Below are 13,610 nucleotides of genomic sequence, written 5' to 3'. Positions count from 1 at the left end.
CCCAACCTGCTGAGACTTCCCGTCTCCAGGTTGGATTCCCCCGGGAGGTGGACTGCCGCAATGTAGATGTCGTTTTCTAGGACCCACTCCCACATGCTGACTGCCAGTCTGCACATTGGGGGGCATCTGGTGCCTCACTGCTTGTTGATGTAGTACATACTGGTCAAGTTGTCTGTCTGGATGAGGACAACTCTGCCCCTGAGAAGTGGTAGGAATGCTCTGAGCGCTAGCCAGATGGCGTTCAGCTCTAACTAATTGATAAGGTATTCCTGCTCCTGTCCAGTGCAGGTTCCGTGGACCGAGAGATCGACAAAGGTGGCTCCCCGGCCCTTGAGTGAGTAGTCTGTGGTGATGGTGACCTGCGGGGTAGGCAGACAAAAAGGCTTGCCCATCCATAAGTTGCTGTCCCTGGACCACCATGTTAGGGCCGGATGGAGAGATGAAGGAACGTTGATGCTCTTGGATTTAGAGCCCCGCTCCTGGTTCCAGGAGGCCACAAAGTGCTGCCGAATAAAACTCACCTTCAATCTCGTGTGTGGGACGGCTAATAAGACCGCCGCTAAGAGACCCAGGAGATGTTGGTACCACCATGCCGTGGTCATCTCTGCGCTGAGGAAGTTTGAAGTGGTCCTCTTGATGGCCGGGATCTTGTACTCCGACAGAAATACCTTCTCGGAGCACGTGTCCCAGATGAAGCCCAAGAATGTCAGTCTGAATGGGCTGTATCTGAGACTTCTTGAGATTGAGCTAGAAGCCCAGATCATGCAGTGTGTTCATAAGGACACAGGAAGAGTGGTGAACCGCTTCTGGAGAAGGACCCCTGACGAGCCAGTCGTAGAGGTATGGGTAGATGTGGAGGCCCTGCGCTCCGAGGTGGGCAGCCACCGTATTGATGAGCCTGGTAAAGACCCTAGGAGCCGAGTTGAGGCCAAAAGGGAGTACCTTGTATTGGAAATGAAAGCCCATGATCCTGAATCGTAGGAAAGAACAATGGGGCTGCCAAATCGGGACATGTAGATACGCGTCCTTCAGATCCAGGGAGCACATTCAGTCTCCCTTGCACAATGACTCTGCTATAAAGGTTGGCGCAACCATCTTGAATTTTTGTAGAGGTAAGGAGAGGTTGAGGGTGGAAAGGTCTAGCACAACTCGGGCCCGCCTGGTTCTTCTGAATGGCGAAAATCCTGGAGTAAAAGCCCAAACCTCGCTGGGAGAATGGGACTTCCTCCATTGCCTGGCTTTCTACGAGCGGCCGGATCTTCACCAGAAGAGTTGCTGTCCCAACCTGAGGGAGTGGAGGAGGGAGGAGAGGCTTGGATGGGTAGGCAGTACCCTGTGGATACTACAGAGAGGACCCAGGGGTCAGTGAAATTCTGGCGCCAGAAATGTGCATGGCGAGCAAGCCTGCCCCCCACTGGAGACACGTGGACCCGGAGGGGCGTGTCATGCCTGCTTTCCCTCTGAGGCTGTTGCAGAGGAGGGGAACTGGGAATAGGCCTTACTGCCCCCCCTTTTTGTTGCTTGAGCCGGTTTTGAGACGGCGAGCATTCAGGCTGCCTGGATCTCCGTTCCTGGAAGCCGTGGAACCCTCCATACGTATGCCCCCTGTCGGAGCGCTGCTGTGACTGGGTGTACGATTTGGGCGCGGTCTTTGTCAAGATAAAGACTTGGCCGTTTGTGACCCGTTTTTCTTTTTGTCCAGCCCTCCCCCCTCGAACGGCAGATCTATTATGCGTTCCTGGATGTCGGGGTTGAATTTCATTGCCCTGAGCCAGGCTGTCCTTCTCATGTCCGTGGCAATAAAGATGGCATGGCCAGAGGTGTCAATATGGGCCATGGTGGATTTCATGAGGAGGTCCTGCGCCACCAGCTTGGCCTCAGCCAGCCCCGCCTTGAAACGTGATTGGCTCTGCGTAGGGAGTTCCGGCAGGAAGTCTGCAATTTTCCACCATAACCACTGGTTAGCGGCAGCCAGCATGGCATCAGCGTTGGCCTGACAAAGATGCAAGGATGCGTCGGAATACAGCTTCTTCCCGTACGCCTCCAAGATCTTCTCCTCCTTGCCTAGCAGCGTCGTCGAGGAGGAGGCGGCCATGGGCGACTGAGGCTTGGAGTATAGTGATGCCGCAGCAATCACTGAGGAGTGTGGCTGAGGATGGGCCGATAGCAAGAGTGTATCCCCCCTCCATCTGCCTGTACTTGGCGTCCAGGCATCCATTGACCGGCTGGACAGAGTGGGGCTTGAGCCAACCCTTTTTGGCTAGAGAGACTACATCAGTCTGCATTGGAATTCCCATTTTGGCAAGGGGCGGCGTGTGAGGACTTCAGCCAAAACCCCCTCTGCTGGCTGCTCAACCTTGGGATGGGGTAGGCCCAGGTACTCCGCCAGCCCTACAAGACGCTTGTGGAAGGCCCTGGCTGAGGATGGCATGTCGGGATCCTCCTCCTCATCCGTATCCTGTGGATCAGGAGGATCTTGTGTACGTGGAATAGCAGGAGCTGGAGGCTAGGGTACGGGGACCTGAGCCGGAGGCTGAAGCAGAGGCTGGTACGGAACCGCCTGAGGGATCTGCTGGGGAGCAGGAGGCAGAGGCTGCACCAGAGACAGGCGAGGAGCCTGTGGTGCCGGTAGCATCATAGGGAGCACGTCCCTGATGGCGTCCCCGAGGATGACCCCCGTTTGAGGTGACTGCATGAGCCCGAGGAACCTCTCGAAGAACCCCTCTTCACCGGCCGGAGAGGTGGAAGGAGGTACCGATGGGGTAGCGGGAGGCTGCTGGAGCCACTGCATACCCTGGGTGTAAGGACGCAATGGGAACCTGCCATGCGCAAATGAAGGATAGACTGAAGGCCACATACCTGGTTGAGGCCAGTCCCACCTTGACACTCGTTCTTCGTTGAACTCCTGGAATGGCGTTGGACGGGTGCAGATGTCTGGCGCGGTGGCCTTTCTGTTGAGCTGCCTGCCACGTGCCCGAGTCATGTTGCTCGGCTCGCTGGGCCCAGCCTCCTCCACGACTCTTGAGCGGGGTAGGCCTCCCGATCCACACTCCTCTGGCTTAGGCCCGGTAAGTGTAACACGATCGGCCCGTGGGCCGGTAGAGCTGCATTTAGGCGTCCTCTCAGCAGTATTGCTGGTACTAGGGCATGGCCCCTCAGACATAATGCCAGTAAAAGGGCGGAGCCCCTCGGGTGGAGACCCGTTCAAAGAACCTTCCGGTCCCTCAGCACGGTCATCGGGAGGATCTAAGAATACCTCGGCCAGTAGGTTGGTAGCTGGAGCAGCCTCAGTGCGTATGATAGTACAAGGACCTGAGCGGACCCTCCTGCGCAGGCAAGTCCTTGGGAAGGAGTCTCCCTTGCGGGGTGCAATGGAAAATAGAGGCCCTACCTTGTCCCTGGCTCGATGTTTCACAAAGTTCTTGAGGTCCTCTGGAGGCAACTTCTGGAAGAGCTCCCTCCACCTGGCTAGTCTGTTCTTCAGCGATTTCGGTGACAGGGCCTCGGACGCTGTACAAGCTTGCCAACCGTGGTCTGGGCCAAGGCAACGTAGGCAGAGGGTGTGGGGGTCTGAAGTAGGGAGGAGCCCGTTGCAGGAAGAACACCTGCTGAACCTCTGTGGAAGTCAACATATGCCAGGGAGGAGCGTGACGCCTGAGGACCAAGTACCTGAATGATGAGAAAGACAAAGACGAAGAGAAGTAGTATCATCGCGTGGAATTACATGGCCGAAACCAAACCCAGGAGCGCTTGTGAATTCAGCCCGTTCCCGTCGATGCGGAAAAGGGGACTGAGGTGTGGTGCCAGAGGGCGAAGTCAGGGCAGCGCATGCTTCCAGGGCTGCACCCCCATGTGCCTCTAAATTTAAAGGGGAAGATTTTTTATGGTGAAAAAGGTTCTGTTCCCTGTCCCTTGGAAGGGGCGCCCATGCAGTATGGAGGAAAGGTGACGGACAGAACAGTATATACTATCTTGGACATTAGCTCTCGATAAGAAGCATCAGTGTGCTCCCCAGCCTCAGGTCTTCCAAAATCCATCTCAGGTGAGGTGTCTACCCCACCAGCCATCAGTAAATCATCATAAAGGTCTTTCAACCTTGATTCTTCAGAAATAAAGTTTTCAGGCACATTTGGTGTACCAAATTGGAGACCAAAAGGTGCATCATTGTCTGAAGGTTCATTCTCCTCATATATTGAGGTGAGAGACTTAAAATATAATTTCCTTGTTAAAGGAACATACGTATTTTAAGTCTCTCACATACTTTTTTTGAAGTATAGGCATCAAGGGTTTGATGAACAGTGGATTTGATGCTCAAGGAGTCATCGAAATCTTTTCTGGATTCGATGGCACCATAGGTTTAGATGGCGCTGTTGGTGTTGATGGTACAGCCGGTTTTGAGGGCACAGCTGGCATGGGAGCCGGTGTCAAAGGTGTTGCTGTTGTCAACGTCTTGACTGGCGTTGAGGGCGCAGCAGGCATCGATGGTGTCGACAACCTCGACCTACGATTCACTTTTCGGCTCGAAGGATCCTTCGATGACTTGTCATCGTGTCAAGGTCTAGACGGCTCTCGATGAGTATCAGGCCTTTGACGGGCTCAAGGGCTTGCAGGATTTGGCTCAAGTCCTTTCCTTACCGGCTTCTGTGGAAGCCGCGGTAGGAGCATGGCTTGCCGTGGGTTTTTGTTGTTGAAATATGTTCAGCATATCTGCCCCTGGGTGTTTCACTGCCTTGTCAGTGGTACCTGGGTACTTCTTTAGCATCCTGGTTGCCCTGGCAATGCCCTTATCCAGAGTTTTTAAAGGGATACACCTGCACATATGCAAGTCACCTCTAATGGTCCAGCTGCTGCTAGAGTGTCCCCACCTCCTCTTTCCAGGGTATCTCAAGTGTCATCCAACACCTTATAGAGCTCCTTGCAGGTTTAGCAAGAACAGATGTGCCCCTACATTAGATAAGTACACTAAGTCTTGTTGGAAATCGTTGGGCTGTCCCAAATATATTAAGCTGTCCATTGCGAAACACAGCACTACTCTCCTCATGCACCTTTTCATGGAGAGATGTATTCAGCCTCTGAACCTTTTATAATGCCTGTGCTGACCTTGCTACCTGTTATGCAGTCCTGGATAATATTTTGGACCATATGATGTGGGGCCGTCTCAGCCTGCAAATCCAGTTTTCGAATGGATTGTGTCCTCCCATGTATTCCTCATCTTTGATATTCGATATCCAGCTTCAGCTGCATCAGAATTTTTTTTTTTATTTTTTTTTTCGGCAGAGGGCGCTGCGCGTCAATGCAGTCAATTCATACATCAATTAAATTAATATTTCGGTATTAAAACAGAATAAAATAAATTCTACTTAAAAGAACAAATAACCATTCTATTAACCTAAGATAAAATTATCAATCAATAAAATTTGAAAGCATTTACAATTTCGGTTTCATTATTTCATTGCGAGACCAAGATCATCCAGCATTCTAATAACCTTAGCAATAAAAAATAACTCATTACCAGCACTCACTCTATCCCAAACCACTTGTGCCATATCTATATTTGATACTGGAAGGAATCTGCTCAGGAAACACGTTCTCATTGCTTTGAGAGCTGCACATTCTACAATAGGATTATTCAAATGTTTAACTGTGTATCTACAGTGCCGACCCATACCTTTATCTTCTCTGGTGTGTATTGCTCGCCAAGCCAAAATGTCCCCCGTAGGCAGAAGAATTAGCCGAAAGCGCAGGTACTGACAATTGGTTTAGATACTAGAACCAATGGCTTTCCTCTATGTGTCTAGCATCCATCAAACTCGCTGTGCCCTTCCAACCTACTCTAACCAATCTCGCTTTGCAACCTTTGCCTTATTCAGCAATCACCTTAATGTATTCCAAAGTAACCTACCAGTCAACACCTTATCACCTCCGCAGCTCACCCACAACAGTGAGTCAGGCCCGCCACTCAAGAAATATGGAGCAGCATGCGAGCCCACCAGTGAAAATATGGAAAGTCAAGGTGCCATCAGTCATATGAGGCAAACAAGCTTTTGTTATCCATTTGTGTAACAGGTAGGCTTTTTTTTACTTATCTGTCCGTTTTTCTGACGACCCTTTGCGCACCATCCAGTACGTACATGGAACAGATGCCATCAGAATCAACACCACATCACCACACCTAAACCTTAAAGGTTCATCTACTGGAGACGTCCACAGTTGACGCTTGTCAACAAGACAAATGGCATCGCTGTGTGCTTTCAAAAACGCCCAAAGAACCATCAACATGAAGCTTCCCGCTCCCAATCCCTTCATCTCCAAGACAAACGCCAGACAGCGTCCCAGCGTGCATCCTAAATACGAATTGCGCTCGGATTCCCTCCCCTCCCCCAAATGTAAGCTATCTAGTTCCTAAATACTGGGTGATTCTGTAATCCTTCAGATCCTCTGAAAGAAAACACCCGTGAAGCACGCCAACACCATCGGTCTCATGTAACAGTAGTAGAAAAATTAAAACCAAGCACAAAAAGCACAGTTTGACAGTCATAATTTGACATTTAGCTACAAAAAGATAGTGTGCTGGCAAATTTTGTTCTTCACCTTTAAATAAAATCGTTCTATATTGTTCAGTTCGAAAAATAACCGGCAGCATAGTCATTAATGACATTGTTTTCCACACCGACATGACTAACCCTGTCGACGCCCCAGTTCGACATTGTGTTTTTTTTGTAGTTTTCCGTAGTCTCCCAATATGAATCCGTGTTTTGGGAGTCCCTCTGTCACCTGAGCGTCACAGTGCAGCGCTGCAGAAAAGCAGTGGAAAATAGCCACGCGCTGCGAGAAAAAAAAAAGGCAAGCCCTCGATGATGCTTACCTTGCGAGAAGGCACTGCTGGAAGCCTCACCACTGCAGAGAGGGAGTCATGCATCCAGCCCTGGGCAGCCTTACAGATTCGCTGTGCAGCCCAATGACCCAGCGCTCATAAGAGCAGCATGAAATCCCCCCCCTCAGGAGAGGACAGCAGGAGGCAGACGCATAGCCAGTACATGTTCTGTCTGTGGATTATAGATGAGTGGAGTGGGTGGCAGAGACAGCAGATTTCAATTGTATAACACAGCCGTATTTATTAAATGCTCAAGAGAAAAACAGGTGGTTTCTTTTTTTAGCCAACGGTCCAAATCCAATAATCTATATCCTCCCATACTAAGTGTTCAATGCAAACATTAAATTAGAAAGAGAATGCAAACAGCACGAGGACAAGCGCCATTCAACCCGTGGCGTTTAGTGATGCTTTGGTGTGTGATTTGTAGGCTACAAGTAAAACATTCGAATAGTGGGGCGTGTTGCCAAGATGGCGGAGGGTTAAGACAGACGACTACCACCTTCTCCATCCACCAGACCTAAATGAAACCTTGGAAGCGGCAGGTCCACCTGTTGGGGGCCATCAACTGCGTTCCGGCGTCGGTGTGGGGCTATGGAGGCTCCGGGTCTGCACATTAAAGAAAAGACAGCTGCAGCAGCAGAGAGCCACTAGCAAGCCCTGAGCCTGCAGACAATGCAGGCATCATTTATTCGCATTTGTTAAGCGCACATGCAGCAAATAAATAAATATCAACTAGCTCCTCCTACGACATCATCTCCTCTTCCATTCCTATCTTCTCCTTACTACTCTCTTGCAACTAAGTAATGACTTCATTGTATGTATAACAAGTCATGTCTGTAACAAGCGCCACGATGCCCTACGGGCTGCATGTGCGCTTAACAAATGTGAATAAATAAATAAATAAATCATGTGGCTGCTTGATAGGCTCCCGAAAATGCTCTGCCAACCAGCAGCGGGACACCTGAGCCGCGGCTGCGACATTGTAGAAATTTAGACCTGGAGGTAGAGCCCTGAATTGGAGAACAGCCGGTAGCGAGAGGTGGCGCCCCGGGTCGTAGAGCTAGGACACAGCGCCAATAGCCCATTGGCGGGAGCCCCGCGCCGCTCCTGTGCCTGAAGGTGGACAGCCGCTGTGGCGAGGGTAGAAAGTGCAGGCGGGCTGGGCAGCCTGAGCGGTTCTGTGGTAGAGCTCACTGCTGCGGGTTCCCGGGCAGCCCAGCTGCAACACGCCCCAGCTAAATCAATAGACAAGTGTGACGGCCCCAAGCTGCAGGCTTGCAAGGGGGAACAGCCCACTTTCAGGAAGCCTGCAGTTGTGGCCTGAGCAGCCTCTTGGTGGCCAGATAGGCTACCCAGAGTGAACCCAATCCCAGTGGGCGTTTAAATAGTGGCAATACCGAGGGAGAAATTAACAGTTACTCACCGTAGTGACTAACGTACTCTTAGTCCATAGTCCCCTTTCCTCCATACTGTATAGGCGTCCCTTGCGAGGCACGGGAGACAGACCTTTTCTCACCAGAAAAAATCTTCTTTAAATTTAGAGGCGTGCAGGGGAACGGCCCTGGGAGCATGTGCTCGACTGGCTCCACATTGCCTAATGGCACCAGCATTAAATCGGGGGGAGGATGGTGGGACGTCTGGAGGAAAGGGGACTATGGACTAATAGTACGTTAGTCACTATGGTGAGTAACTTAATTACTCTTACGTCCCGTCCCCTTTCCTCCATACTGTATGGGGAATTACAACTGAATGTAGCCCCAGGGTGGATAGGAGCCCCTCCTTAAGAACACAGCTTTCTTAGAACCGCCTGACCGAATGCCGCGTCTGACCTAGAGGCGGTGTCCAAACGGTAGTATTTACAGAAAACCGAAGGGGTGACCAGGAAGCCACCCTGCAAATAACATGCCACGGCACAGCTGATGGAACGCAATGGCCATGGCCTTGGCTCTGACCGCATGGGCATGTAAGTTAGCTGGCACTGGTTTGTGGTGCACCTCATAGGCCTCCTTGATGGCCGCAATCATCCCCCTGCATGGGGGCCTTTGATAACCTAGCCTTGCTCACCAAAGGTGACAAACAAGGCATCCGCTATTTCCTCTTTGAGAGGGAAGGAGGTGGTCACCTTGGGTAGGAAAGCAGGGTGCGTCCGCAGGACGACATTGTCCCTGAGAAAAGTAGTGTAGGCTTCTGATGCCACCAGAGCCTGGATCTCGCTGACTCTGCGAGGTGAGGCACACGCGCAGACCTGTCCTTATTGTGAACAGCCTGATGTCCACAGGTGTCCTATGCTCAAAAGGTTTGTGCGCCGAGGTGCTCAACACAACCTTAAGGTCCCACACCAGGTGTGGCTTCTTTATAGGCGTGTAAAGCCTGTGGAGGCCCGCCAGATGGACCATTTACTCATATTGGCTCCTAGTAGTCTTACTTCTAGCGCCCTGGATCATCTCTAGGTTAGCCTGAGATAGGCTAAAGCGTTTCAGCGGGACCTTCTCAGGAGCCACGCTGCGAGGGCTAGCTTGTGAGGAGCAGGGTGGAGTACACAGCTTGCCCTCTCCCCCCCCGCTGGGCCAGGAGGAGCAGGGCCCAGCACTAGGTAAATTGGCAAAGTGGTGAGCAGCCTTCTTCATTAGATCATGGGAGAGGAGTAACCGCCTTCCACTGTGGAGAGGTCAACAGAGTCCATGAAGCGGAGGTCTGGGTCATCCTGGACCTGCAGGTGGGTATCGCCATCCAGACTGGGGTCACACTGATTCATCTAACCACATGTTCTGGTCTGCTTGTGTGGACTGCCTGCCCTCATAAAGTGAACCTTGTGAGGGTGCCCTGGGCGGAAAGACTGGGACAGGAAGAGAAGGTGTCACTGGAGGAGGTACAGGAGGCTGCTCAGTAGGCTTTGAAGGAGTAGGCAGCCTGCCACCAAGAGTGATAAAATCCACTAAGAATTATATTTTTCCCATGATATCCTCAAACTGGGTTTGGTCCAGGAGGATGGAGCTTGGTGCCACAGGGGTGTCCTTTGTTACGGAAGGTGCTTCTGGTGGAACTGTGTCTTGGGGCTTTCCGTAGGTCGCTTCTTGCTGAGGCCGGAAGACAGAGTTTAGGATTCTTCGTCATAGTCAACAAGGGTCTGAGGCGCCTGTTTAGTATGAGCAGAGGGCTCTTTGTGGTGTTTTTTTGAGTGTCTGTGCTTTATCAAACGGCTGTTTCTGCGTCTCTGCCTCAGCCGTTGATCAGTGTTTATGCGCACCCTTCGCCGAACTGTCTGTATTATCGTCATGTGGTAAACGTGTTTTCGGAACAGCCAAAAGGTGCGTTTAGTGTTGAGTTGCCAACCAACAGTGCGCAGTCCTCAGTTGACGAGGTCGTCGAGGGACGCTTGTGGGGGTGTGCTTATGGGAAGGAGGGGGTGGGGGGACACTGGCATCACAAGGGGCTTTTTTCTTAGCATCATGCTGACGCTACCTTTCAAGGCTATGGACAGGCGTGTGGGAACAAGACAATTCCTCAGTGGTGTCATCAAGCTCTGATCTGACTCTCGGCTGCCTTGGCTTTCGTGGTCTGATTAGAAAATCCCGGTGGCGGTCTCCGACTCTGCCGACATGGCATATGCCGCCGACCTCTTGGTTCTGCGCTTCTTTAGGGTCTTGGGCCTAAAGAACGTGCACAAAGAACAACAGGATTTGAGATGGTCAAATGGAAGGCAGTGGTTACAAACCCTGGTTTGTCTACCCATGGGAATTTCCTGTTGCATTTAGGGCAAAACTTAAAGGGAGCGCACTCCATAATGGAAGACTGACAGAAAGGCAGCAAGATGACAGTAGTAGGGGCAGGAACTGGGGTTATGCATTCTCGTTATACAAACGCATCAGTCCCTGCACTCTCCCTAATGGTAGGCTGAACCCAGGTGTAGGCCGAAGCCCATCGATGGAGCAGACGTCTGGTTTGTTCGGAAGCCAGAATCAGCCGTTGAGAAGCTCAGTATAGTGGCCCAATAGTATACCTCTCAACAACTGCAACTTAAAATAGTTTCTAGAATATTTTGCGCATGCATGTTCCTTACTACAAAAACACAGGGATATGGTAGAAGTCCGAATGCATGTATGCATTCTTTGCCTTTCAATACATTCCTACTAAAAAGTGGCAATCTTAAATACAACACTTTTCATTACATATAGAGGACTAGTGTTTTCAAACCACTGCTGTAAGACACCATATACTGACAACATAGTTAAAATACTTCAGTACCCTATACAAACTTTGTTAAAGGGACGTTATGGATGCAAGGTAAAATCGGAACACCAAAGAAATTTGCCAGTTATGGTAAGATATGTAACCATAACTCACACCACAACCATGCACTCACTGCTAAGACTAACATCCAGGACATCATTGATGACATCACATATCCGAGGCAGTTGTTTTTGTTCAGTGAGAATTTTAAGCAATGACTTGATCTGGTGATTCTGCATTGAAAACATGATGCACATGTTGCTGTATATATCTAGACCTTAACCATGTGCTATGTTATGGTACTTTCTTTAGGGTTTGGCCTGAACTCACATGCACATAAGCAGGCCCCAGACAGACTGCTCATTTTTTATATATGATGATAAACTCTAATCTTAGTGTCATTTTCTGTTAATGTTCCTTTGCTCCTTACTAGAGTTTCCCTGCATGTGCCTCCGATTTCTGTGCATTGATGCTCTCCATATGTATTATTTGTACTAGCACGCGTGCAGTAATTTTTGTATGGTTATCTGTTAATTCCAAGTTTAACATTAGTCAAGATTCTGATAGGCTTGGATTTAAGATTCTACTGGCCAATATTACTAGATTAAAAATACTGTACCTTTAATGATCCATGCTGCAGCCATTGCCTATGTGTATGTATTAGATTGCTGTACCCTTCAAATGTTGATAGCAACATTCTAAAAAGAACCCTGTGTAGGGACTATTCAAAATTGATGTAATAAATGATGCCATTTGGGATGTCATCGTTGATGTCCTGGGTGTTAATCTTAGCATTGCATGGTGGTTGCACGAGTTATGGTTGCAGAGCCTATGGCATGAGGTTCGACCATGACCCCCAGCCCCAACAAACCACCCCCGTTATCCACTGCATCTAGCCTGCATCCTGGTCCAGTGTCCACTATACCCCCATAATGTGACCAATGGCTTGTGCTCATGGATTGCTGCAATGGGCAGTCTCCACAAACAACTGGGCATGGGCTTCGAACTGTGGCATGCCCCAAAAAGCAAATCAGAATAGACATTTGTCCTTGTTGAGGGCAAAGCCCACAGGCCAGACACCAAAGTTATATCACTACTTTTTGTACATACATTTTGACACTTTGAAAAAAATAAAACATGACATATTTGCAAAAGCATGGTTTCAGGTGCTTGCAGATGCTCCTCGCACAAGTTTGCTGCAGTGCCGTCTAGTACTTTGGGCTGTAACCACAAACTGTATTTTTTTCCATTCAAGGCAAACCAGACTTTGAACAACTTTACTGGTGGCCATGTCCACTTTAACCCCAGTGCTGGCACCTGGTGGCCATTGCCAGTGCCCAGGTTGCCCGAGTCGGCGATTACCCGGACCATGGCCACATTTATCTAGGCTCTGCTTCACGATTAGACAGATGGTCTCTGTTATATAGCAGTGGCTTTCAATCTCCTTTTCAAATTCAATACATGATTGGATGGCTTATTGTGTGTAGCAGTAATTGCATGACTGCCTTGGTCAAATCATTATGAATTGTGTTTTTATGGTTTCATGTATTTGTACATTTTTTGTTTTCGATGTAGTACATTTAGCCAATTTGGTTGTATGTGTACTGTGTTTCACTGATCGTTCTTGTCAAAACTTGCTTGATTCAATATTCCTTACATGAATGTACTGATGTAAATAAATATCATTGGTTATTATTTACATGTATTGAAATCATATGAATTTGTTCTTTTTCTTGGTTTTGATTTACTCTTACCAAATCGAAGCTGTCATCATCCAACACTGTCACTCCTGTACAACACTTCAAATGTACCGTTGCGCATTTACAGTACAAGTGTTGTGCCATTCCAAAGCATGTGCACTACAAAGTTCAGTGGAAGTATGCACGATTTCTCCATCTGCAGACATCCGCATGGCCCCGCAGGATGTGGCACGTGTAATCCCGAAAGTATGGCGGATCCCGCTACCTTTTCATGATAGTGAGACAGCGGTGGGGTTGGTAGGGGGTTGGGGGGGGGGGAGGTTTTGGCAGGGTAAGAAAAATCAAGCTGGGTAGGGGATTGGATCTTTCGTCATAAAGGTTTATTGCGTGCAAGCGACTTATTTTGTTTTTTCCTCGGTATATGTGTTTGTTTGCCTCTTATCACATTTTTACCACATTCGGGTCAATGCTTCTTGCACAGTGTAACTTTTTTTTTTAAACGGCATTACCAATGTCGCTCAAATAAATGCCATTTCTATGGAAGCACTGCATATTTTGCCACCTCGTGATCTCATAGTGGGTGGAGAAAATGCCAGCAGTCGGCATAAATTCACGGATAATTCGGTTTAGAACACACCTTCCGACCTCTGGCTGGGGACACATTACACTGTCATGGGCCCATACACCTCTTGGTGTTATGCATGAGAAAACAACCTTGGCAGTAGGAAAAATTTGCATCACTGCGTTCAGCAACCTCTTCAGGTGATGGATTAAACGTTCACACGACATGTAACCCAAATGTAAAC

General features: G+C 49.4%; 1 protein-coding gene across 13 annotated transcripts in view; it reads right to left on the bottom strand.

The window, feature by feature from the left end:
• The window catches only part of NEDD4L (NEDD4 like E3 ubiquitin protein ligase), a 2,900,454-nt gene that overhangs the window by 1,723,771 nt on the left and 1,163,073 nt on the right, over positions 1–13,610 (bottom strand). The window contains exon 1 of one of the 13 annotated variants that reach the window (XM_069627055.1): positions 6,866–7,044. The exons of the other annotated variants lie outside the window; for them this stretch is intronic. Within the exon in view, the coding sequence (XP_069483156.1) occupies positions 6,866–6,919 (54 nt within the window). The 5' untranslated portion in view covers positions 6,920–7,044. Of the gene's footprint in view, positions 1–6,865; positions 7,045–13,610 lie in introns of those variants that run through there. 13 annotated transcript variants of the gene reach the window in all.

Source organism: Ambystoma mexicanum, chromosome 6p (genome assembly GCF_040938575.1).
Source record: "Ambystoma mexicanum isolate Mex_15411 chromosome 6p, UKY_AmexF1_1, whole genome shotgun sequence".
In the NCBI taxonomy this organism is placed as follows: Eukaryota; Metazoa; Chordata; class Amphibia; order Caudata; family Ambystomatidae; genus Ambystoma; species Ambystoma mexicanum.
The sequence above is the reverse complement of the archived record's forward strand: the minus strand, read 5'-3'. Positions and strand labels throughout refer to the sequence as shown.